General features: G+C 56.8%; 3 protein-coding genes across 7 annotated transcripts; 2 read left to right on the top strand and 1 right to left on the bottom strand.

Annotated features, from left to right (window-relative positions):
* The first annotated feature begins 1,309 nt into the window (after positions 1 to 1,309).
* NLRX1 (NLR family member X1) lies at positions 1,310 to 12,679 on the top strand. 3 transcript variants are annotated; one of them, XM_026505579.4, is made up of 10 exons: positions 1,310 to 2,281; positions 3,286 to 3,413; positions 3,969 to 4,038; positions 4,506 to 4,594; positions 5,165 to 5,784; positions 6,176 to 6,997; positions 9,535 to 10,130; positions 10,350 to 10,436; positions 11,136 to 11,387; positions 11,825 to 12,679. In XM_026505579.4, exons 2-10 carry the CDS (start codon positions 3,344 to 3,346, stop codon positions 12,144 to 12,146), a joined length of 2,928 nt encoding a protein of 975 aa, XP_026361364.1. In that variant the 5' UTR covers positions 1,310 to 2,281; positions 3,286 to 3,343; the 3' UTR covers positions 12,147 to 12,679. The 3 variants fall into 3 exon arrangements, with proteins under 3 accessions (XP_026361364.1, XP_026361363.1, XP_026361362.1); XM_026505578.4 differs by having other exon boundaries at positions 1,310 to 2,138; XM_026505577.4 differs by having other exon boundaries at positions 1,310 to 1,634.
* Positions 12,680 to 12,773: 94 nt separating this feature from the next.
* On the top strand, positions 12,774 to 17,642 carry NHERF4 (NHERF family PDZ scaffold protein 4). 2 transcript variants are annotated; one of them, XM_057317012.1, is made up of 11 exons: positions 12,774 to 13,196; positions 13,578 to 13,617; positions 13,768 to 13,841; positions 14,172 to 14,383; positions 14,655 to 14,844; positions 14,941 to 15,077; positions 15,316 to 15,520; positions 15,709 to 15,905; positions 16,004 to 16,231; positions 16,375 to 16,575; positions 16,815 to 17,642. In XM_057317012.1, the coding sequence occupies exons 1-11, from the start codon at positions 13,181 to 13,183 to the stop codon at positions 16,842 to 16,844; spliced, it is 1,530 nt and encodes a 509-aa protein (XP_057172995.1). In that variant the 5' UTR covers positions 12,774 to 13,180; the 3' UTR covers positions 16,845 to 17,642. The 2 variants fall into 2 exon arrangements, with proteins under 2 accessions (XP_057172995.1, XP_057172996.1); XM_057317013.1 differs by having other exon boundaries at positions 13,581 to 13,617.
* A 796-nt stretch (positions 17,643 to 18,438) lies between these two features.
* CCDC153 (coiled-coil domain containing 153) lies at positions 18,439 to 22,381 on the bottom strand. Of its 2 annotated transcripts, none has more exons than XM_026505584.4 (7): positions 22,303 to 22,381; positions 21,919 to 22,000; positions 21,412 to 21,477; positions 20,903 to 21,022; positions 20,270 to 20,362; positions 18,937 to 19,067; positions 18,439 to 18,637 (listed from the first exon to the last, which is right to left on the bottom strand). In XM_026505584.4, the coding sequence occupies exons 1-7, from the start codon at positions 22,354 to 22,356 to the stop codon at positions 18,509 to 18,511; spliced, it is 675 nt and encodes a 224-aa protein (XP_026361369.2). In that variant the 5' UTR covers positions 22,357 to 22,381; the 3' UTR covers positions 18,439 to 18,508. The 2 variants fall into 2 exon arrangements, with proteins under 2 accessions (XP_026361369.2, XP_057172997.1); XM_057317014.1 differs by having other exon boundaries at positions 18,439 to 18,651.
* Between the last annotated feature and the right edge of the window lie 1,425 nt (positions 22,382 to 23,806).

The raw sequence follows: 23,806 nt of genomic DNA on the forward strand, positions 1-23,806 counted from the left end.
CCTCCCCTCCCCTCCCCTCATCCCATTCTAGTCCCCTTTTGGAGCTTCTCTTAAAATGAAAACGTGCCTTTTTCCCTATTGTCTGGAAATGCCCTTCCCTTCCCAGACTTATTTTTTTTTTAAGATTTTATTTATTTATTCGACAGAGACAGCCAGCGAGAGAGGGAACACAAGCAGGGGGAGTGGGAGAGGAAGAAGCAGGCTCCCAGGGGAGGACCGTGATGTGGGGCTCGATCCCAGAACACCGGGATCACGCCCTGAGCTGAAGGCAGATGCTTAACCAGCTGAGCCACCCAGGTACCCCCTGCCCAGACTTATTTAAGATCCAATTCAAATGTCGCCTCATCTGCCAGAGTCAGTAACTTTCTCTCCCAGCCTTTCCAAAGGCTTCCATCAGCCTCTGAAGGACCATCATGTGGGCTACCTGGAGGGGAGCTATGGTCTGGTGCCTGCATGCCTTGTTCTGGTTGCTCAGTACGAACTCAGTAAATGGACATGCCTTCAAGTGTAAATGAAATATCAACTCTGTCTTCAGTCTGGATGGAGAGTAGAGATCACAAAGCCCTTTTCTCAGCCCTGCCCCGAGGTGCCTCTCAATGGCTTCCCCATTGCACACCTCTGTTCAGTGCACATTGCACACCTATGTTTGCCTGTGGGGCGTGCCCTGGCTGTGGGCGGTGGGTGGCTGTTCCATTGGTGACGTGGTCCTTGGGTGTGCCCTGTGTGGAAGCAGGGGGATGAGGGTGAGGGCTTTGGGGACCAGGAAGCCCCAGGGCTAGGCCATGACTGGGTGACAGACGAGAAGAGCAGGTTGGGGTGGGAACTAGCTCTCAGCCCTCATTCCTGCTCCTTTCTTGGTCAAAGTGACCAGAAGCCACCCACAGAGGTCTGGGGTCTGAAGAGCGCCAGGAACAGAGGGAGGACCCAACAAGGCTTTGACTCAGATCTCTGCCAGGAGGTAGGCTGAGCAGGTGAAGCGGCACAGGGGGAAGAATGCCCTGGGGACCGGCAAGTGCCTCAGGAGCGGCCGGGGTGTGGGCGAGGTGGGAAGACCCAGGCCGGGACTTCTGGTTGCGGCCCTGCCACTTCCTCTTGGGTCAACCCGCGCGAGTCAGGTCACCCCTGTGCGCCGCAGCTCCTCCATCTGCACAATGGGCAGAACCGCGAGCCCCGCCCGGATGGGGAGGTACCGGCCGGCACTGGCGCGTGGTCACCTGCAGAGGGCGGTCGGCGCGGCGGGGCCCGCCCGGATGGAGGGCCGCGGCTACGGAGGGCGGGCGCGACTCAGGGGCTGGCCCGGGAAGGCCCCGCCCCGGGCCTGCTCGCGGCGGATCCCGGCTCCGGTCGCCGTCCCGTTCCTCCGCGGGCCGCCAGCGCCCGGGCCGTCCTCCCCGCTGCCCACGGCCGGGGTCGGCTGCCGGGGCGGGCAGGGCTCGGCGCAGGCGGGCTGGGCGGGCGGGACGCGCCGAGCGGGGGCCTCTGGGAGGAAGCGAGAGACGCCGGCAGTCGCGGGTGAAGGCCCAGCCGGCTCCGTCGCCGCTCGCCTCTCGCCCCCGACCGGGCCGCTGCTCTGGGCGCTTGTGCTGCGGGGAGGTCGCCCCCGGACCCGGAGGACCGAGCGGGTGCACTGAGCGGTGGGCATGCCAGCCGCCTCCCCCCTTGGGCTCCGAAGCCAACGGGAACGGGGAGAGCTGTTGGGGACCCAGTTTGTGTGTGTGTGGGGGGGGGCTGTGGACCCGTGGGAGCACAGCCCCTGCACCCTTCCCGCGGAGCCCCCTCCTTTCCTCTTGGGCCCGCAGAGCTGGGGTGATCTTTGGAAATTGCCCTCACCACCCCCCCCCCCCACCCGCGCCGCGAGTCCCATCTTGAGGCAGTGGCCCTGCAGCCGGTTTGATCCCACTGAGCTGATTTTCCCGAGCTTTCTCAGATTCCCAGGGCCCTCTCTGCACCTTTCTCCAGCCCCTGGGACCTCTGCTCCGAGCCCCAGCCCCTTCACTGGTTGGCGCTGCTGGGGGTGGGGGGGGGAGGTGGGCTCCGGGCAGCCGATTTTCCCAGAGCCTGTCCGCGCTTAAGGAGCCACGTCTTAGCGGAGACCAGGTGCCAAACCAGGAGCCAAACGTGGACCAGGCGCGCTCCATGTAAGGGGCATCAGGAGAGACTTCCCGGGAGAGGGGGCCTTTGATCAGGATCTTAAAAGATTGTGTAGCATTCTGATAGGGGAGTAAGGCCATTCCAAGCCGAAGAAAGTGTGTGAACAAAGGAAAGTGTGAGCACGAATTTGGTGAGCCTGGCAAATGTGGTAGAGGTTGGGGGCAAACTCCAAAAAATAGCTTGTGTGGGCGGGCCAGGGGTTTGGACTCTACAGGTAACCTAGGATTTTAGGGAGGTGATTGGTGGCTGGGATGAGGGCTTGGAACGGGGGTGGGGTGAGACTGAAGGCAGAGGTGGGGAAGGAGAAGGAGGGTCCCCAGAAGTCCACAGAGGGTCTGAGGTAGCACGGGAGGGGCATAGGGACCATGCAATAGGACCAGGCCGGCAAAGCCCTGAGAGGAGGAATCAGTAGGACTGTTTCAACTGTATGAAGGAGGGGAGAAAGAGTTTGAAGACCAAGAGGTCAGGTTCCCAGTATAAACGTGTGGTTGGGAAGATATGCAGTAAAGTAACTAAAAGGGGAGGGGGGAGAGAAGTGTATGGGTGAAGGCTGAAGCAGGGGCAGGATAGCCATATGGAGATGTCAAGTAGGAAGTTCATTCTTTATTTATTATTTATGCCAACCTCAAAGGCAGCTGAGATAAAAGTCACAGAGAAGATAAGATGATAAAATCATTAAAACTCAGCTAACAGGACCTGATAGCTGGGGGGAAAAACACAGAGGAGAGTGGATAATTGTTACTTGAAAATGTAGGTTCAGAAAAGCCATTGAAAATGAACACAGGACTCATCTGAGCTTTCTGGCAGCCAAGCAAAAAAAAAAAAAAAAAAAAGGACACCTAAATAAAGCAGCTGTGCACTAGGGCTGGGACTCAGAAGAAAAGTACCTGTGAAGGCTCGGGGGAGAGTCAGAGGTGGTAGGAGATAAAATGGCATCCGTCACGTGGGGGATATAGGAGAGCGAGTCAATCGGAAGGCCAGCCAGGCGGGGACTTTGGCATTGATGACATTTAAGGAAGGGCTGATGCTCCCGGAGGAGGAAGGCCTTTCTGTGACCTGTGCAGGGAGGTAGTGGTGGGAAGTGTGTGTGTGTGTGTGTGTGTGTGTGTGCCCTTCACACAAGTCTTCTTGCAGGGGAACAGGATAGAAGGTGGCGTGCTAAGTGCCCTGGGCTCTGACCTTCTTCCCTACCATGAGGTGGGGCCGCCATTTGCCCAGGACCTCTTGGGGCTCTGGTCTGGGAGCAGCGCTCCAGTCAGCAGGTGAGCAGGAAGCAGGGGTTTCTGTTTCTACCTCTCCTCTCAGAGTCCAGATAGTGTCTCCAAGAGAGCAGGGATCCAGACACCAGGTGTTCTAGCCCTGGCTCTGCGATTCACACGCTATTGGCCTTGGGCAAGTCACCTCACCTCCCTGAGGTTTCCTTTTTCCCATCCTAAACTAAGGGAGTCAAGCTAGATAATCTTTGAGGGTCCGTGTAGCTACATGAAGTCTAGGATCACTTGTCTGATTTCATTTTGCATTCAACAAATATTTATTAAGTGCGTGCCATGTGCCAGAACTTGTGCTAAGTTCTAAGTATGTAATGATAAACAAAAACAGGTGTGGTCCCTGCTCTCATGGAGGGGGGTGGGGCAGAAACGGGTGTTAATCAGACAATCACACAATGAGATAAAATTGCGTAGTAACTGCTACAAAGGGGCAGTACGTGATGCGAGAGAACAAATAACAGATTTGATGTAGACATGAAGTCTGTATGTTGGTGGGGAAATGTGGATGGCAGCTGGATGTAATTTCTTTCTTCCCCTTTCTCTCTGTAGATGAACGAATCCCCTTCCTGATCCACTGGAGTTGGCCCCTTAAAGGGAAACTTCCCCTTGGGCTCCCTAGGTGAGGCCTTGGAGTCATGCCTTACAACACATCTAGGCACAGCAGAGTAGCCTGGGAAGGGTCAGGACTTGGAGACAGCTTGACCCCCCCCCCCCCCGGGGTGAGGTTGTTTTTCTGGGATGAGGAGGGTACAAAGTCAGCTACCAGGCCTCAGACAAAGTTGGTTTACTTTATCTACAGGACAAGTGACAGTGGGCAGCCAGAGGGAGGATCTGTGGGGGAAGTGGGTGGAGCCTGGTGGTAGCCGGCCTGAGTTCCAGGCAGGCAGTCAGCAGAGCAGGGAGTGAGACCTCAGTCCCTGGGAAGGGTGTGAGAATCAGACAAGGCTCTCAACTTGGGTGTCGAGGGTCAGGGCTAGATCTCAGGAAGCTAGAAGTCCAGCAAGTCAGACGGGCCTGGACTCTGAGCCTGTCCAGAGTCTGAGCCCAGTCGCCAAGCCCCAGCTCATCCCCTCTCCTTGTTCTCAGGGCCTTTATACGTCACCGCGGAAGCTCAGCAGGCAGTCGTCCTCCGTCCAGAAGCCATGGACAGTTGTTCCAGGGCATCTCTGCATGTGGTAAAGGGACGGACTGCTCAGTCGGCCTGAGGGGGGGCCGGCTGGGATCCCAGGGGAGGGGGGATTGGGAGGTGGGGAGCTGGGTCTGGAGGGAGAAGCAGGCAGGAAGAAGGAGGCACAGAGGATCCACTGCCATCATCTGTCCGTGGGCAAAGCCTACCCCGTTGCCCCATTGTCCACCTGTCCATGTCTGCCTTCCTGCAACACTTGTGCAGTGCGCACTCACCACGCTCACCACGTACAAAGCACTGGGAGGGATATAGCATCCCTACCCTCAACAAACCGGGTCTACTAGTCAAGTGGAGATTGTGCACACACAACCACACAACCGTTCAACCAGGTTGGGCGTCACTTGTCTCGTGGCTCGTCCCTTTCTGCCATAGGGGTTCCAAACTTTCTGGAGAGTCTGTTGTCTGAGAGAGTCCTATATACATAGCACTGTCCTGGGTCTCCGTATCCTGGCGCCGCATCTTGCTCTGCGGCCTGACCCTACCACCGCCCTGGCCAGCCCTAAGCTCCTGCATCTTCCAGCCCCTTTCCTTGACCTGTTCCCCGTACCTTCCCATCCAGAAGCTGTTCAGCGCCACCGCCAGAATCTGGCAGAGTGGTTCAGCCGGCTGCCCAGAGAAGAGCGCCAGTTCGGCCCAACCTTTGCACTGGACACAGTCCACGTAGACCCTGTGATCCGCGAGAGCACCCCGGATGAGCTGCTTCGCCCACCGACACAGCTGGCCCTGGAGCACCAGCACCCCGTGGCCGGGCTCCCCCCGCTGGCCCTGTCTCAGCTCTTTGACCCTGATGCCTGTGGGCGCCGGGTGCAGACAGTGGTGCTGTACGGGACAGTGGGCACGGGGAAGAGCACGCTGGTGCGCAAGATGGTCCTGGACTGGTGTTACGGGCAGTTGCCGGCCTTCGAGCTGCTCATCCCCTTCTCCTGTGAGGACCTGTCCTCCCTGGGCTCTGCCCCAGCCTCCTTGTGCCAGCTCGTGGCTCAGCGCTACACGTCCCTGAAGGAGAGCCTGCCTCTGATGGCTGCTGCTGGGTCTCGCCTGCTCTTTGTGCTCCACGGCTTGGAGCGGCTCAACCTTGACTTCCGGTTAGCGGGAACGGGGCTTTGCAGTGACCCCGAGGAGCCAGAGGCGCCAGCTGCCATCGTTGTCAACCTGCTGCGCAAATACATGCTGCCCGAGGTGAGCGGACTCCCGCCCCACCCTGCCGCTGCTGCCCCTAACTTGTCCCCTCAGGACTTTGGTGTCCCCAGCCCACGCGGTTATTGGTGTGGGCGTGCAGGCTATTTCAGACCTGCCCCTCCACGTCCTAGCTGTGTGTCTTTGAGCGAGTCACTAACTTCCCCAAGCTCTGTCTCCTTCTCTCCTGGAGCCATCCCGATCCAGTGAAATCCTGACTGGGAAGCACTTGGCACGGGCCCTGGGTCACAGCGGGGGCTCAGTCATAGTTAGAACGATCATGCTCAACCTCGTCCTCGGACGCTCGGTGTTCATCGGTGTTCAGGGGCTCTCTGGGGAGTGAGGCAATCAGGACACGAAGGTCCTTCTTAACCCTCAACCCTGCGCTCCCCAGGCCAGCATTCTGGTGACTACCCGGCCCTCTGCCATCGGCCGAATCCCCAGCAAGTACGTGGGCCGCTATGGCGAGATCTGTGGCTTCTCCGATACCAACCTGCAGAAGCTCTACTTCCAGCTCCGCCTCAACCAGCCGGACTGCGGGTATGGAGCCGGGGGTGCGGGTGTCTCGGCCACACCAGCTCAGCGTGACAGCCTGGTGCAGATGCTCTCCCGCAACCTGGAGGGGCACCACCAGATCACCGCCGCCTGCTTCTTGCCCTCCTACTGCTGGCTCGTGTGTGCCACCTTGCACTTCCTGCATGCCCCCACGCCGCCCGGGCAGACCCTCACGAGCATTTACACTAGCTTCCTGCGGCTCAACTTCAGCGGGGAGATGCTGGACAGCACCGACCCCTCCAAGTTGTCCCTCATGGCCTATGCAGCCCGAACCATGGGCAAGTTGGCCTACGAGGGGGTGGCCTCCCGCAAGACCTACTTCTCTGAAGAGGACGTCCGCGGCTGCCTGGAAGCTGGCCTCAAGACGGAAGAAGAGTTCCAGCTGCTGCACGTGTTCCGCCGGGATGCCCTGCGGTTTTTCCTGGCCCCGTGTGTGGAACAAGATCACCGGGGCACCTTTGTGTTCACTGTGCCCGCCATGCAGGAGTACCTGGCCGCCCTCTACATCGTGCTGGGTTTGCGGAAGACGACTCTGCAGCGGGTGGGCAAGGAGGTGGCCGAGCTCGTGGGCCGTGTGGGGGAGGACGTCAGTCTGGTCCTGGGCATCGTGGCCAAGCTTCTGCCCTTGCGAGCCCTGCCTCTGCTCTTCAACCTGCTCAAGGTAACAGCCCCAGCACCCCGGGCTCTCAGCACCCCCAGATTCCCCCTTCACCCCTTGCTCCTTCCCCGGGAGGCAACTGCTCCTTCCTGCATAGCTGTGAATCGTCTTCTTGACTCTGGTTTGAGATTTGGGCAATCTGGCTTTTTGTGGGATTGAGACACAAGGGAGAAGGGAGGGGGACAGAGAAACCACAGGCTGGGCAGGGCTTGAAGACAGGGAGGAGGATGTGACGGTGCAGGGCCTTTAATCACAATCCTGTGACCCTAATGACGATTGTCTTTTTGTCTCTTCTTCTCCTCTTTGTGGGTGGGAGGCAGGAGTCGCTACAGTCGGGGGTCTGGCCTCTGCTTTGCAGGCCCAGAAACGCCACTGTATCTGTTCCCCCAGAGGTGGTTAGACTCTGGGAATGATGACTCATCCTAATGAAATCACCAGAGACAAGTTTATAAAGCAGATGCCGTTTTATTCATTTATACCAGGAGGATAAATGGCCTTGGTAATTGACTTAGGATGGTGCAGGCCTGCTCCAGAATCCCAATTACAGGCCTGAGGACTATGTTGGGAGAGGACGGATGCGCTAGGTTTTAGAGGGAAGGAAGGAGGCACCCTCTGGTGAGGTCTATCAGGTGCTTCGTAAATGAAATATTGTGATTCCTTTTTAGAAAAAGAAACTGAGGCTCACAGGGGCTAAGTAATTTGTCCAAGGTCACTCAGATAGTGGAATAGCTGGGGTCTGACCCCAGGTTTTGTGATTCCAGACCCCATGCTCTCTCTGCCAAACTTTCCTGGTGTATGATGGGTATTTCCGTTAAGCTCTGGTGCCTTGCCAGCTAAGCCTGGTCCTCTCTAGGAAAGTTTCGGTATCTCGTCTTGGGAGGGAGAGCTCTGCTCGGTGTGGCAAATTTTTAACAAGTTTTCTTTTTTATAGGCAGCAAAGCACAGGGGTTAGGAATAAGGATTCAGGAATCCAGCTGTGTGGGTTCGAATCCAGGCTCTGCCCCTTACCAACAGTGTGATCTTGGACAAGTTACTTAACCTCTCTGCGCCTCCAAGTCCTTATCTGTTAAATGGGGATAATACAGTCTATAGCATGGACCTCATATGAGGATTAAATATATTCATTCTCAGGACCTGGCACATAGTAAGTTCTATTTAAAGGCTTGTTAAACATGAAAAACAGGCTCAGGCGGCCTACCCCTTCTCCCACCATTGCCTCAGACTGGGGGGGGGGGGCTGGGAGGGTGATGGCCGTTGTCGAGGCCAGCCCACCCCTTTGCAGATGGGCTTGCTTGCTCTGGATTACAGTGAGAGGCAGTGGTCATCGACAGGGCTCACCTGATGGTTAGCACCGCAGCTCCGAGCCCTCTGGGAGGGAGGGTTGCCCAGCAGAGGACCAGTCCCATCTGTTGCTTCAGCCTATTGACTCAGCTTCACAGGGTGACATTTCCTCATCTTGTCACCAGGTGACTGTTGAGAGAGAAGCACTTGAAACTCCATGGCAGGAACCTCACCTATAAAAAGTGAAAAACAACAAAACCAGTCATTAGAGAAGGTGCCACAGAATAGCCTCGTAGCTCCTTGCCAGAGGTCTGGCCCCCTTCTTGCCTTGCAGCCCCAGTGTGAGGCCGGGAGCCCAGGTCCCAAACTGCCCAAACACTGATTTCTCCAGCAAATATTTGAGCCCCTGCTGTGTGCCAGGCACTGTGTTAGATTCTGAGGAAGAAACAATGAACAGAACCCCAGTTTCTGCCCTTTCTGGTCCTCCGGTAGGAACACAAACAGGTCTCCATAACCACGTAATTTCAAATTGTGGTAAGTGCCTGGAAAGCAAAGGTCCAGGTGCTGTGAAAGTGTGTAAGTGGGGGAGCTGGTTTGGGCGGGGAGAATAGGGAAAACCTCTCTGCAGGAAGGGCATTTAATCTGATCCCTGGAGGACTGATTAGCCGGGAGAATTGGGAGGGGTGGCACCCCAGGAAGAGAGTACAGCTTTAAAGGAAGAGAACTGGTACTGTCAAAAAATCCTAATAATGAGAAAAGTCTAAAGCACAGAAGCAGAGTGCATGCGTGTGAGAGCTCTGTAGATGGAGGCAGCGTGGCCGGCAGGGGCCAGATCCTGCAGGGCCTTGAAGGTCAGTCCTTGTTGCTGGGATGACCATGGTGGTGTGGAGGATGGGGATGTCTTGGCAGTGCCTAGCCCCCCTAGCCCAGTACCAAACAAAATGCAAAGCAGATGCTAATTCCTTCCCACCACTGGGCTTGCAAATGTAGGGGGTGTTTGGGAAAAAGAATCTCCTAAGGGCCCGAGTGTATGACACAAGGGTTTCGAGGGCTGAGTCTGGAAAGGTCAAAATGGGACCAAATCATGACACGTTTTCTATTCCACATGGGCAGCGGGGAGCCCTGGCAGGTGCTGCAGGGGGGCAGTAGTATGATCAAACGATGCTGCGGGTTTGAGAGGGGTGGCGAGGCCAGAGCGGGCAGGGAGAAGGCTGAGCGGGTGCACGAGGCTGCAGCCCCTTCCCTGCGCGCTCTCCCAGGTGGTGCCGCGAGTGTTTGGGCGCATAGTGGGTAAGAGCCGCGAGGCGGTGGCCCAGGCCATGGTGCTGGAGATGTTCCGAGAGGAGGATTACTACAACGACGACGTCCTGGACCAGATGGGTGCCAGTATCCTGGGCGTGGAGGGCCCACGGCGGCACCCGGACGAGCCTCCCGACGACGAGGTCTTTGAGCTCTTCCCCATGTTCATGGGGGGGCTTCTCTCTGCGCACAACCGGGCCGTGCTGGCTCAGCTCGGCTGTCCCATCAAGACCCTGGATGCCCTGGAGAATGCCCAGGCCATCAAGAAGAAGCTGGGCAAGCTGGGCCGGCAGGTGCTGCCCCCGTCCGAGCTCCTCGACCACCTCTTCTTCCACTACGAGTTCCAGAATCAACGCTTCTCCGCCGAGGTGCTCAGCTCCCTGCACCAGCTCAACCTGGCGGGTGTGCGCATGACGCCCCTGAAATGCGCGGTGGTGGCGGCCGTGCTGGGCAGTGGAGGGCGTGCCCTGGACGAGGTGAACTTGGCCTCCTGTCAGCTGGACCCTGCCGGGCTGCACACACTCATGCCCGTCTTCCTGCGTGCCCGCAAGCTGGGGTGAGGACCTGTCTTCGGGCACGGCTATGAAGGGTGAAGGGGCGGAAGGAGAAGGTGCTAGGGAGACCAAAGGTGGGGAGGAAGGAGCAGGGGCTGGGAGGAAGAAGTGGTGTGTGTGGAGGTGATGAGCAATGGGAGGGAGGGCACAGTGGGTGGGCAGGCTCCATGCTGAGCTCCTTCCTTGCTTCTCCCCTCCCCTCCGGCCACCTGCTGTTCCAGCTTGCAACTCAACAGCCTGGGCCCTGAAGCCTGCGGGGTCCTCCGGGACCTGCTGCTGCATGACCAATGCCAAATGACCACCCTGCGGTGAGTGTTTCGGGAGGGGGGCTGCAGGGAGGTTCTGGCCTGGTGGCCAGCTGAGGTCAAGGGGAGCCCACACCTGGCGCTGGCCCACCCATGCTATGGTAAAGGGGGTGGGAGCCTAGACCCCGGCCTGCCCCCTCCCCAGGTCCAGTACAAGCAGCAGGGTAGACGAACGATGCTACCAGAATAGGTGCTCGGAAAGCCTCTCAAGTGGCTAAAACCAGCATGGGTGGGGGGGAATAATACCCAGGCCGGTTGCCTGGCAACAGTGCCACTGATGTCCTCCCAGAATGTTCCCTGTCACCTTGCAAGGATGACCCTAATGCTGGGCGCTCAGTAGATGCTTCCAGAGTGCTGACTGATTGACTAGGAGCCCAGAAGCCTGGTTGGAGGAGCGGGAGGGCCCAGGGGCAGGGACGTGTGGGGGGTAGGGGGGAAGGTGAGAAAAGGAGGAAGAGGAGAAATAGTAACAGTGAAGAGAGGGGAGTCAAGGGAGGAGGAGAAGCCGGCTCCCGCCCTGCTCTCCCTCCCCTGCAGTGCGCCACACCCCCTGCTTCTTCCTTCTCTTCTCCTGGGCTGCATTTCTTTGTGTCCCGGCTCGCCTCCACCCCAGGCTGTGTGTCCTTTGGGTCCAAGCCCCGATGCCTTCTGCAGGGGCATCTCCCATAGGCCCTCATAACCTCGGGGTGCTTGTGACTGTAGGCTGTCCAACAACCCGCTGACGGCGGCTGGTGTGGCCCTGCTGGTGGAGGGGCTGGCGGGGAACAGCTCACTGACACATCTGTCCCTGTTGCACACGGGCCTCGGGGACGAGGGCCTGCAGCTGCTGGCTGCCCAGCTGGACCGTAATCGACAGCTACAGGAGCTGAACGTGGCCTACAATGGTGCTGGCGACACGGCGGCCCTGGCCCTGGCCCAAGCTGCCAGGGACCACCCTTCCTTGGAGCTGCTGCAGTAAGTCTGGTCCCTGGGCCCATCGCCCCACCCCGCCAGGAAGCTCTTCCCAGCCCTTCGGCTCTCCCTCCCTGTCTCCACTGTGTTTTTCCTACTGTAGGGCCTGTCCTCTATCCCTGCCTTCTCACGGATCTTCATGGACCGGCTGCTGAACCAACCCATCCCTCTGTGATTGGCCTTTACCCTGTCCTGGTCCCCTACTACCATTTCTCTTAGGGTCCTGGTGGTGTTCTTCCTGTCCCTGGTCCTGCTGAATTCAGGTGGCCTCCCTGCCTCCTGTCGACCCCCACCCTCTGTCTCTGGCTCACTACAGACACTTGCCCCATCACATTCCGTAGCCAGGGGATGAGTTATGAGAATTCCCCTCTCCATCCATCACCCTCTGCCCTCTGTCTTAGGGCTCAGCTGAGTGCATCTTCTCTTCTTTTTCCTTCTAGCCTCTACTTCAATGAGCTGAGCTCAGAGGGGCGCCAGGCCCTGCGGGACTTGGGGGGCACTGCTAAAGGGGGTGCTCGGGTCGTGGTGTCACTGACAGAGGGGACAGCTGTATCGGAGTACTGGTCGGTGATCCTTAGTGAAGTTCAGCGGAACCTCAACAGCTGGGATTGGGGCCGCGTCCGGTGCCACCTTGACCTTCTGCTTCGTGATCTGGAAGACAGCCGAGGGGCCACCCTTAACCCGTGGCGCAAGGCCCAGCTGCTGCGAGTGGAGGGTGAGGTCAGGGCCCTCCTGGAGCAGCTGGGAGGCCCGGGAAGCTGAAGCTGGGGCAGCAGTCACCTAGCTTGTGACCCCTGGCCCCAAGATCCTTCCCCTTGTGGCCTCCTGCTTTGCACTACTACTTCCAGGAGGGCAGGAGGTAAAGAGATGTGCACACAGGTGTCCCATGTCCATCTATGGCTCCCAAGTGTGGAATTTCCAGGGTCATGGAACAGGTCTCCTCCCCATTCCGCGAGGAGGACTGAGAAAGAGTCCCTCACGTGGCATTTTGGCCGCCGGTTGCCCTGTGGCACCACCAACCTTGCCTCTCTCCTCTCGGGAGCCTCTGATTGAGCCACCAGGGGGCGCACTTCTTAAGATGCCTTTGCCAAAGGTGCGGCTGTCCCCCGTGCTGGAGGGCCTGCCCCTTCTGCCCTGCTGCTTATCAGAGGTCGCCGTGGATGCCCGCAGCCACTTTCCTCTCACGCTGGTGCCTTCTCCCCCCCTCACGTCCCCTTCCTCACCACCATACGTGTGCTTGGTGGTCCGAGGGCAATGTGCACTGCCTTGCTTCCATTAAAAAGCTGTGTCTTCCACCTCCTGTGTCCTCCTCCTTGCCTGGTGCTTTCAAGAAAGGGTACTGTTTTTGGTCATTCTGGTAAACTACTGACCACTTTCTGTCGCAGGTGGTTCTCGGGCACTAGGTTCAGAGGCAGTGAGGGCCGAGGGGGTGGGGGCATGAACAAGATCCTGCGGGAGGTAGGGAAGCCATGCTGGGCCATCGACTCCTGTCACCTTTTCCAACATACTTATCCCAGGCTCGGAATTACAGTGACCAGAAGCAATCTGCCTTTGTCTGCCCAGAGCAGAAGCCGGGACAGCAGCCGAGTCTCTGGAGGAAGTCTGGGGCCCTGGAATGGGGGCAGGAGGAATGTGCAGACTTCCCCAGAGGATAAGACTGTCCTCCCGTTAACCATTACCCCACTGCTTCTAAGGCAGTGTCTTTAAGGAGGCGGGCCGTGGCGGGGTAGGTGGGAGGGTCAGCTGGTTTTGATGAACCTTGTCCCCACCCTGAGCTCCGGGTCGCCGGTCCAGCTATGGAGGCAGCTACAGGTAGGAGGCCAGGAGGAATCTTCAGGTGGGAGCTCTAGGGCAGGGAGAGGACAGACTGGGAGGTGGAGGCTTCAGGGACCAGGGTGAACTTGATGTTGAAGCTTGGAGCCCTGAGGCAAATAGACCCAAGTTAGGAGAGAAGAGGTGAGTGGCTAGGTCTGTCTTCCTGGTCCACGCCCTGTCCTGATACGATCAGATTTCTGTGCCAGGGACTAGGAGAAGGGAAGGGAGATGAAGGGGGATGGTCCTTTTGGAGCAGAATGGAGGGGGCAAGTCCTGAGTGTGGGGGTTCCCCTAAGTCCTTTTAGTTAATGACAGTGGAAGAGGAGTTGGGGTAGGGAGAGAACGTGCCCCTCCTCCCCTCATCTCTTCTTCACACAGCAGGTCTTCGGGACACAGCCTCCTTAAGGCAGTTAACTTGGTAAGTGCCCTGCTGGGAAGGGTTGGGGCAAGGGGCGGAGGGAATCCAAGGTGGGGAGGCTCTTCAGCTGCCATTTGCACCTCAAGTAGAGGCCAGGACCAGAGTCCAGGTGTCAGCTCGCTCCTACCTGCATCCCTCGCCTCCTTGCAGGAAGTTTGAGTTTAACCCAAAGTGGGGCATTGATAATCCTGTCCTCTCTCTGGCTGAAGACTACGACCCCTCTGGTAACCCCCTTGCCCTGGGCAACCGTTCCCTTTCCCCAGAGATGCCACAGCTCCTCATGGCCTCCCATCTCCTTGGTAACCACTCCACTCTGCCTCCCTCTGATAACAGCCTTGGTGGGGACTAACTATGTGGAGGTAGGGGGGGTTGGCTGTTTTCTTTTATCCCTGCCACTCTGCCCACATGGTATGTGGCCTCACCGCCCAACCCTGACTGGGTAGAAGCCTGCCCGGTGCCCTAGCCCAAGGGCAGGGTGGGCCAGGCCAAGGTGACTTGTACTTGGGCTGTGTCCCCTCCCCTCCCCCTCTTCTGTTGCCCATCTCCCCCTCTAGATCTCTGGAGCCTGCCACGGCCTCGTTTCTGTCTGCTGAGCAAGGAGGAAGGCAGGGGGTTTGGCTTCCACCTGCAGCAGGAGCTGGGCAGGCCTGGGCCTGTGGTGTGCAGGGTGGAGCCAGGCACCTCTGCTCAGTCCCAGGGTCTTCGGGAAGGGGACCGGATCCTGGGGGTGAACGACCATGTGGTGGAGTGTGAAGGCTATGCTGAGGTGAGGCTGGGCTGGGGGACTCCCTGCGGGATGGAGGGATGCTCCGCAGCGCCTCAGGGAGAGAGAAGCCGGGTGGGCCCCTCCCTGGACATACGGGGCAGTACCCAAGCCTTGACCTCCCCCACCTCCCAGGATCTAGGGCTGTCCAGGTGGGAGTGGTTGGGTGAAGGCATGTAGAGAGCTGGCTCCTGGGTGGAACGTGAGGGTTGCAGGGAGGGGGAGTGGGCAAGAGGGGCTGGCCCCAACCTCACCCCGCGTGCGCTCTGTGTAGGTGGTTCGCCGCATCCGGGCCAGCGGTCCTCGGGTGCTGCTGACGGTTCTGGCACAGCACGCGCATGACGTGGCTCGAGCTCAGCAGGGCAACAGGGCCCACCTCTGTCCTCCTCTCGGCCCGGGGGTCCGGCCCCGACTCTGCCACGTCGTGAGAGACGAGGGTGGCTTTGGCTTCAGTGTCACCTACAGTGAGCTTAGAGGCCGGGCAGGGAGGTCAACAGGGGCATCTCAGCCCTGTTCTGGGCAGCCAGCAGACCGAAACTTGCTTTTTTTTTGGCTTCCAGGCCATCGGGGTCCTTTCTGGCTGGTGCTGAGTACTGGAGGAGCAGCCGAGCGGGCAGGGGTGCCCCCTGGGGCCCGGCTGCTAGAAGTGAACGGGGTCTGCGTGGAGAAGTTCACTTACAATCAACTCAGCAAGAAGGTATGGCTGTCCCTTTCCCCATTCCCTCACCCACCTGGGCCCCGGGGCCTTGCCTCAGGCAGCCAGTTCCTTCCCCAAGTGCCTCATCTCCGAATTTGACCTTGTATCTACCTCCTGCCATCCTTCCCTTTATAGTTGGTCCTAGGTTCTGCTCTCCCCCACCCTTCCCGCCTCCTTCCTGGGGCTCTGTCCTCCCTACCCAGGTGCTTGATGCTGATGCCCCGCTGGGTCCCCACAGCTTTGGCAGAGTGGAGAGCAAGTGACCCTGCTGGTGGCAGGACCAGAGGTGGAGGCCCAGTGTCGCCAGCTGGGAATGCCCCTGGCTGCGCCCCTGGCCGAGGGCTGGGCACTGCCCACCAAGCCCCGCTGTCTGCACCTAAAGAAAGGGCCCCAGGGCTTTGGGTTCCTGCTTCGTGAGGAGAAAGGTCTTGACGGTCGCCCCGGTGAGTGGGAGTCCCAGAGACGGGGAGGGAAGGTGTGTCTTGGGGGTGGGCACACATGTGCACAGAATACCCCAGCCCTGAGTCTCCTCCAGCGTCCCCCTTGGGTCAGTCCCGCCACTTGCCTGCAGTGGCCTGGGCTGGCGCTCGGGTTAGCTGGGGGAGGAGCGATGAGGATGTTTGTGTCCCAGGACAGTTCCTCTGGGAGGTGGACCCAGGACTGCCAGCTGAGAAAGCCGGGATGCAGGCTGGGGACCGGCTGGTGGCTGTGGCTGGGGAGAGTGTGGAGGGGCTGGGCCATGAGGAGACCGTGTCCAGGATCCGGGCGCAGGGCTCCTGTGTCTCCCTCATTGTTGTCGACCCTAAGACTGACCGCTTCTTCAGCATGGTGCGAGCGGAGGGGGGGGTGCTGGAGTGTGGGCAGGAATAGAGCAGGGCTCAGGTGGAGGGAGATGCTACAGGTCTGTTCTACCCACCTCCTTCCAGGTTCGCTTGTCTCCGCTTCTCTTCTTGGAGAGCACAGAGGCTCCTGCCTCTCCCCAGGAAACCTGCTCGGCCTCTCTGGTTGAAACCAAGGACCTACCCGTTGAAGACACAGCCATGCCTCTTGACCCAGGTGGCTCCCGCCAGTGCTCCCTGTACCCTGGGCCTGGTGGTGGCTACGGCTTCCGACTTAGCTGTGTGGCCGGTGAGCCTCGCATCTTCATCTCCCAGGTGACTTATGGCCCATGAACCTTGGATCTTTCTAATCATTTGTCTCCTGATGAGCCTTCATCTGCTTCCCTCCCAAGGTCTTAGAATATCCAGCAACTTTTCCATGGTATCCCATGTTCTGTCACCCCTCTCCTTGCCACCAGGTAACCCTAGGAGGCTCAGCTGCCCGGGCAGGGCTGCAGATGGGAGATGTGATTCTGGAGGTGAACGGGTATCCCGTGGGTGGAGAGAATGACCTGGAAAAGCTTCAGCAGCTGGCCGAGGCTGAGCCACCCCTCCACCTGAAGCTGGCGGCGAGGTCTTGCCAGGGTTCGGAAGCCTGCAATCCCCCTGGGTGTGGAGAGGTAAGGAAGAAGAGACAGATTGACGGTGAGCAGCCAGAGAAGGATAGAGGGCGTCCGAGAGGAGAGCTACAGAGTGAAGCAGTGTGGGGCATGCGGGTCGGGACGTTAGGCCATGGTAGGTGGGGACAGAAGGCCCCATGGAACTAGCGGCTATTACTGGGCGTTGCAGTATAAGTGGGGGCAGGGAAAAGAAACTCTTCTCGTCCTTGAATGACCTTCTCTCTTCTCTCTCTGCTCAGGACTGGGCTCCAGCATCAGAGCTGCTGTAGTTCTCTCCTGCTTGGCACTGATTTGCCCAGTGGCCTTCCTGTCTTCACTGTCCTGCTTGCAATGATAGGAGCTGAGAAGCTCTCTTTAAGCCAGAAGGGACAGCTCTAGGATTCTGGACACTTCCAATCACAGGTCTCCCTCCCTTCCCTTGGGCCCGCCTCCCAGAAGAAGGTGTGGCCAGCGGCCTTAGGCAGGCCCTGTAGGGGGAGGTCTGCCCTCTGCTTCCAGAGGGAGTCGTAGAGGAGCTTTGGGAGTTGTGTTCCCATGGATGAGTGCTGTGATTTTGTGATTTATAATAAATTACACCCCTTCCTGGCACAGAGCTCCTAGAACCCTTGGAATTTCCTAAGTAGTAGGAGTGATAAAGATGTCTTCTTTTATTCATAACGAGCCCCTTTCAACCACACCTAACTGTGTTAAGGAAGTGACTTTTGGAAAACACCTAAGGATGGGGGACTGTTAGGCAGGGGAACCAACCGTGTGATTAGAGGGTTGGAACTTTCAGCCCCACCCCACCCCCATGCTGGACCTCCTGGGAGGGGAGAGGTGCTGGAGGTTGAATTAATCACCAGGGACCAATGGTGTCATTGATCATGCCTCCATAGTGAAGCCTCCATAAAAAAAAGGATGGAGTTCCGAGAGCTTCCGGGTTGCGAATCACGTGGAGGTGCTGGGAGGGTGGCACCCCCCCAAGAGGGCATGGAGTTTCCATGCTAGTGCCTTGCCCTTGGCATACTTGCCATCTGGCTCTTCCTGAGTTGTGTCCTTCATAATAAACTGGTAAACCAGCAGGTAAACTGTTTTTCTGAATGCCGTGAGCCACTCTAACAAATGAGGGAACCCAAGGAGGGGGTCGCAGGGGCCTTTGTTTCTCGGCCAGTGGGTCAGAAGCACAGGTAGCAAGCTGGACTTGACACTGGTGTTTGAAGTGCGGACAGTCTTGTGGGACTGAGCCCATGGCCTATGGGATCGGATGCTCTCTTCGCATCAGGAGTGCCAGAATTGAGTTAGATTGTAAGATACCAGCTGGTGTCCACAGAGCTGTTAGAGAATTGCTTGGTGGGGGAACCACCCCCCTCCCCCCACACCACATACACACACACACACACACACACATGGCCGGAAGTGAAATAGTACTGGGAGTTTTGTCGTAAAAATAGAGGAGGAACACAGAGTTTTCCCTTTATAGGTGAACTATGGGGCTGGCTAGGATTGTCCCAGATACAATTTACTCTGGGCATGACTCCTGGACTCTCGCATATATTGCACGAATTTGGAGACCAGTTACACCTTCCCTCTGTAGGCACATTAGGATTGTGGGGGCTGGTGCCTGGTCACTGTTGGTCTATTATAGAAATGGCCTTGCCCCCACAAATCTGGCTGCCTGTGTTGGCTGGGTGGGGGTAGGGAATGGTGATTTGAAGGGACCAAAACAGCCCAGACTCAAGGCATGGGGCCCAGTTTCTCTAAGAGAGGAGTTGAGAGTTTGTCAAATTCCTCTCCTTCGGTCTTCAGGGTAATGGGTCAGCCCAGAACCAACGTGCCCCCAGAGAGACACTCATATCTGCCAAAAAGCCACAGACCACAGTTCTGTTGAGTTCTACACCAAGACAGCTTTATTGCTGGGGCCTCCAAGAGCCCCAGAGACTAGCGGCTTACAGCTTCAAAGATCCAGGGGGTTGAGTCCAAACTGGCAGAGCTGCTCCTTGTACTTGGCGTGAAGTCTCAGCATAGCCCCATCCCACTGAGGTTTGACGGCTCTCAGCTTGGCCAAGAGTCGGTCCAGGCTGCCCTACAGACACCAAGCTTCAGGCCCCAGGAAGGGAGAGGGTAGAGTGAGGGGTGCCCCAGGTCGGTCTGTAAGCTTTCTTCACCAGTGTCTTCTTCAAGTTCTTACTCTTACTAAGTAGCATGCTTGTATCCCCCCCGGCTGTCTGCCCTCAACACCGAGCAGGGTTCCCTGTGGACATGCTGCTTCTCCTTCCCCCTGACCTATCACTGATGACAGTGATAGCGTGAACTGGTTGGCGTCTGGGGGGATGGGGGAATGCCTGGTGCTAGGGTGGTTGGGCTTCCAATGGTGGTGCTTACATGTAAGATTTCCTCATACTTGGCCTCCATGTCTGCCACGTGGGCCCGGAGCTGAGCCAGAGTCTGGTCCCGCTCTCCGAGGGCCCGCTCAGCCTCTCGCCGTGCAGTCTCAGCCTCCCTCTGGCACGTCTCTGCGGGGCAGGACGGAAGGATGAAGGGGACTGCAGAGTGACGCTCTACCTGTGAACAGAGTCTCCAAAGGCACCTGGAAAGCAGACCTTGAATGGGATCATTCCAGACTCTGCCCCCTACCGCCAGGGTCATCAATTTCCCCACAGTCCATATAAAGAAGAGACGTATACCATTAAGGTACCACAGAAAGAGGAATGGGCTTGGGACAAGGGATGTGGGTCCAAAGTCTGGTTGTCAGTTACTTACTACCTGTGTAACCTTGGGCATGCCTCTCTCTGAGACTCAGTTTCTTCATCTTTAAAGACAGATTGATACAAACCTTACAGGCTGACTGTGAGTTGAATGTGAAAATGTATGGGAAAATACCTGGTATATACAGGAGGTGCTCCATAAATGCTGATTGAATTTAAATTTGAGATAAGGCAAGGATTAAGAAAGGAATTCAGGGTCTGCATGACAGATAAGCAACTCTTGGGTATCTGTAGCTAAACTGAGGCTATTTTAGGGGCACCCGGCTGACTTGGTCAGTAGAGCCTGCGACTCTTGATCTCAGGGTCATGATTTCGAGCCCCACGTTGGGTGTGGCACCTACTAAAAAAAAAAAAAAAGAAAGAAAGAAAGAAAGAAAGAAAGAAAGAAAGAAAGAAAGAAAGAAAGAAACCGAGGCTATTTTAGGTTAAGAAAACTTTGAGACCACAATTGTGAAAGATCTTATGTGCCATGCTAAGATAGTTCAACTCTATCCTGTAGCCAAGAGAGAAAGGAAAAACTTCCTGTTCTTTACATTTTTGCTTATCTGGAAGGTTCGTTCCTTTATTTAGCAATAATTATGTCGGACTTGGCATGCACTCGGCACTGAAGACATGAAAGTAAATAAATATCTTTCCTTAGTTTCATTGTAAAAATCAGCCAGGAGGGAATATGTTTTCCTCATGACAGACATGGCAGGGGTGGGGAGAAAGATCCGGATTTGGAGAGACCATCGAGAGAGGGAGCTGGGGTGAGAGACTCAGGTCTGCTTTGGTTACATTGTAGAGATTTTTGCCATCTTGAACCCTCTGCTCCAATCCTCTGTGGTGGGAGAGTCAGTGGGGAAACTGGTCCAAGAGCCTAGGGAAGGACCATCTTCCGTCCACCCCTGCAGGCTGGACCTTGTCAGTGCCCCTTGGAGAGAAAGGGCTTGGGGGGTGGGGAAGCCTACCCAGCTGCTCCCGAAGGCCCGTCACTTCTTCCTCCAGCTGCCTGCTGCGGGTCTCCGTTTCCTTCTGCAGGGCCCGGCACTGACGACTCATCTCTGTGGTGGGGGCAGAGGGTGACCAGGGACCCGGGTGTGGATGGAGCAGTGGAGAAAGGAAGGGAAGTTGTGGGTGGGGAAGGGCCTGCTTGGCCCAGTGGGACAGGAGCATAACGGCCTCCTCGGTTCTCGTGATTCCCAGAAGCTGGAAGAGTCTGAACACCTGGGGAAGAGCTAGGAAACCACACCCCTTCCCCTTTCCAGCTCCAGACCCGGATTCTAGCCCTTCTCCCCACTCACTCCCATGGCACAAATGAGACAAAGGCCATGGAATTTTTTGTAATCCACATTACAGGAGATGCTTTTTGTAATCCACAAAGCACATGGCATCGGGCATCCTGGAAGGTTCCTGCCCAGGATCCCAGAGGCCTTCCTTTGGATCCTTCATGCCCCTGCCTGATTCATGCCAAGCTGGCGGGAATGTTGAGGTTAGGCTTGGCAGATAGAAGTCCTCGGTTCCCTTCCTTGCGTCCTCTGGCCCTCTTGGTTGTCCTCTTCCAGGCCCCTGTCTCCTGCCCATCTGCCCAACCAACCACACACCTGCATAGATGGCCTTGCCCTCACTTCGGGCCTCCTCCAACTCAGCCTCCAGCACTTGCAGCCTCCGCTTCAGCTGCTCTTCAGAAGCTTTGGCCCGGCGGGCCTCATCCCTCCGCAGAGCTGTAAAAAGTCCCAGAGCAGTCCTCACAACTGGGATCCCACTGAATCAGGCCCCGCGGGCTGGATAGACTCTGCCCACCTCTGGGAACCTGGTGACAGATTCCCAACCTCTCATTCTCTCTCTGGGTTGGTTGGTTGGTTTTTCCCCTAGAATCCCATGAGCTCTTCTTTGCATGGAAGGAAAAACACCATGTTCTGCTTATAAATAATAGATATCCTCACCCACCCTCACTGCCCACCCCTTCCTCACAATGCCAATTCTTTCTCCACCAGGGGATGGGGGAGAGGTCAGATCAGCCTCCTGCCACAGTTCCAACTGTCCAAGCCTCCAGGATGCAAAATGCCCCATTGCCCCACCTCTGTTATCCCAGACCTTACACCCTTCTTACCCAAGTGGTCTTGGAGCAGCTCCTTCTCCAGCACTGCCCGCCTGTGCGTGGACTTGGCCTCCACATCTGCTCTGGCAAGTTGGCAAAGCCTCAGCTTACCATGATCTCAGCCTTCCTCGTGTCTCCCCATCCTCATCCCATACCCTGGACTTTCTTCCTGCAGCTCTGAGGGCCTCTAAAGAAGGGATCTCTGATGGCAGAGTCTACCGAGTTCACCCCTGTGTCCCGGCTGCCCAGCACAGAGCAGATACTCGGAGTTTGGGTGATGAATGTATTAAGGAAGGCACAGAGCCAGAAGGGTGCCACAGAGGGGGTGCACACTGATTTCCCCAGTTTCCCAGCTCCATGGAACCTGGCGGGGGGTGGGGGAAGACATGCAGGGGGAGGGTCATGAAAGCTCCATCTTGTCATGCAGAGGGCTACATTCTCTCTGGAGCACCTCTGCTTGGTCTCCAAGCCAGAGTATGGAGAAGCAGGAGGCACTCATCTCCAGCTGCCCCGACTCACCAGCACCTGCCTTCTCTTTCTTCTTCTGGGCCCCAGTTTTCTTCCCTTTTTCTTTGGTCTTGGATGGCATCTCCTTGCTGTCCTGGGGAGGGAGAGGACTCATATTTAAGCCTGGACATGGGGCTCTTTCCTGACCTCTAGACTGAAGCAGGAGTCCCAGGAGAGTTAGTCTCCAAGTCTATCTCTTATACTTTCTGGAAGCTTCCATTCTGGGTCTCCAGGGAACCTTAGGCAAGGCTAGGGTGTGGGGAGGGTGGAGCTGTTTCTTTCTATTAGTCAGGTTCTATGGGCAGAAATCATTCCTCTCAATCCTCTTTCAGAGAAAATAAATCTCAGTACTTGTCCCTTCCCTCTTCCCCTCATCCTTACCCTGCCTCTTCCTACCTGTAGGATCCTCTCTGGCCTCTGTTGTGTCTCCCTGTGGGGTGACCCACTCATGAGGAGGGGCAGAGTAAAGGCCCAACCAGCTGGGAGCCCGAGGAGGAGCCTGGGTTCTGGGAGCCAATCCAGGGTGACAAATTTCCTTCGAGGGCAGGACTGAGAACTGCACTGTTGGGTTTCTGGAGACCGAATGTTGTCCAGGTAACTGGGAAACATGGAGCTCATAGACAGGTGGAATGTGCCAAGTACAAAGCTTAAAATAGCAAGATCCCTGAGGGTCGCTTCTCTTCTTATCCCTAAATCCCAAATGTAGTTTGAGGAGAAAGGGCTTTGGAGCTGGTTAGCTATGCTTCATTTCCACGTAGCAGTGCTTGAAGTCTGGAGACTTACAAATTACAGATTTATATATCTGATATGATGCTGTTATGCTGAGACAGAGGAAAAGGGCTGACAGTAGCCATGTTAGGCGATTTACGTGCCTAGGGCTCATGAGCGAGCATACGACATTACTAGGCTTCGGGAAGGCCTTCTATAGTGTATGAGGGAAAGAAGTGCAGGAAAAGGTAGCTGAGTTTCTCGCTTCAGAGAAAGAGACACAGAGGAGAGGTAGACCCACCGACTCCAGGGTGCTGACATAGAAGGAGGCAAATGTAGAAGAAAGGATATTGGTTAGAGACAAGAGCCGTGAGTTCTAGTCCTCCCACCGATTATGTAAACTTGGGCAAGCCACTTAATTTTGCTCAACCTCAGTTTCCTGGCCTTTAAGTCTTTGATTTTGTAAATCCTGAAAGGCCTGGATTTTAACTGGGTATTCACAGGGCTATCTTCCCTTGTGGGGACTTAATTTATTGCCTCACTATTCCATAATGTGGCTGATTTTCAGTCAGGTGCTGAGAAATGACTTTTCTAGGCTCCCCCAGTATTGAGTTGGTCGGGGCTCCCTCTAGTGGACTTGCGTGACCTCTGTTATCTTCTAAATTTTTCTACTTAAATTCTTGGTCCATGTCGGGGTTGGGGGGGTGGGGGGGGTGCCTCCCTCTTGGGGATACTTCCTAGCATCTTGCTGGTGTCATGAGTGGTTGGAAAAACGAATTTGGGGGAAGGGAGTAGAGTATATGATGGGTGAGTTGTCCTTGTCCCTACACTTCTTTCAGCCCTGGGCTCTTCTGGAGCCTTGTCATCTGTCTGCCACCTGGATCTCAGGGCACCATACTGGCTAGAATGAAAACAGTAAAAACAGGTCAGGGATTTTCCCCTTGTGGATTGAGGAACCTACAGACTCTTCAGATATTTCTATCTCTGTCCCCCTCAACATTTTTGGTCAATTGCCTGTCGTCAGGAGCAGATCTGAAGAAATAGCTTTGATGGGGCGCCTGGGTGGCACAGCGGTTGAGCGTCTGCCTTCGGCTCAGGGCGTGATCCCGGCGTTCTGGGATCGAGCCCCATATCAGGCTCCTCCGCTATGAGCCTGCTTCTTCCTCTCCCACTTCCCCTGCTTGTGTTCCCT

Source organism: Ursus arctos, unplaced genomic scaffold, assembly GCF_023065955.2.
Source record: "Ursus arctos isolate Adak ecotype North America unplaced genomic scaffold, UrsArc2.0 scaffold_22, whole genome shotgun sequence".
Taxonomy (NCBI): Eukaryota; Metazoa; Chordata; class Mammalia; order Carnivora; family Ursidae; genus Ursus; species Ursus arctos.

Coding starts and splice junctions, on each gene's coding strand:
- NLRX1 (XM_026505579.4), top strand. CDS start 3,344: ATGAGGTGGGGCCGCCATTTGCCCAGGACCTCTTGGGGCTCTGGTCTG. Junction 4,039..4,505: donor CTTCCCCTTGGGCTCCCTAG/GTGAGGCCTTGG, acceptor CCTTGTTCTCAG/GGCCTTTATACGTCACCGCG. Junction 5,785..6,175: donor GCAAATACATGCTGCCCGAG/GTGAGCGGACTC, acceptor TGCGCTCCCCAG/GCCAGCATTCTGGTGACTAC.
- NHERF4 (XM_057317012.1), top strand. Junction 13,842..14,171: donor TGAAGACTACGACCCCTCTG/GTAACCCCCTTG, acceptor CTCCCCCTCTAG/ATCTCTGGAGCCTGCCACGG. Junction 15,078..15,315: donor ACAATCAACTCAGCAAGAAG/GTATGGCTGTCC, acceptor GGGTCCCCACAG/CTTTGGCAGAGTGGAGAGCA.
- CCDC153 (XM_026505584.4), bottom strand. CDS start 22,356: ATGAGTGGGTCACCCCACAGGGAGACACAACAGAGGCCAGAGAGGATC. Junction 22,001..22,302: donor GGCCAGAGAGGATCCTACAG/GTAGGAAGAGGC, acceptor CTCCCTCCCCAG/GACAGCAAGGAGATGCCATC. Junction 21,478..21,918: donor GAAAGAGAAGGCAGGTGCTG/GTGAGTCGGGGC, acceptor TTGCCAGAGCAG/ATGTGGAGGCCAAGTCCACG.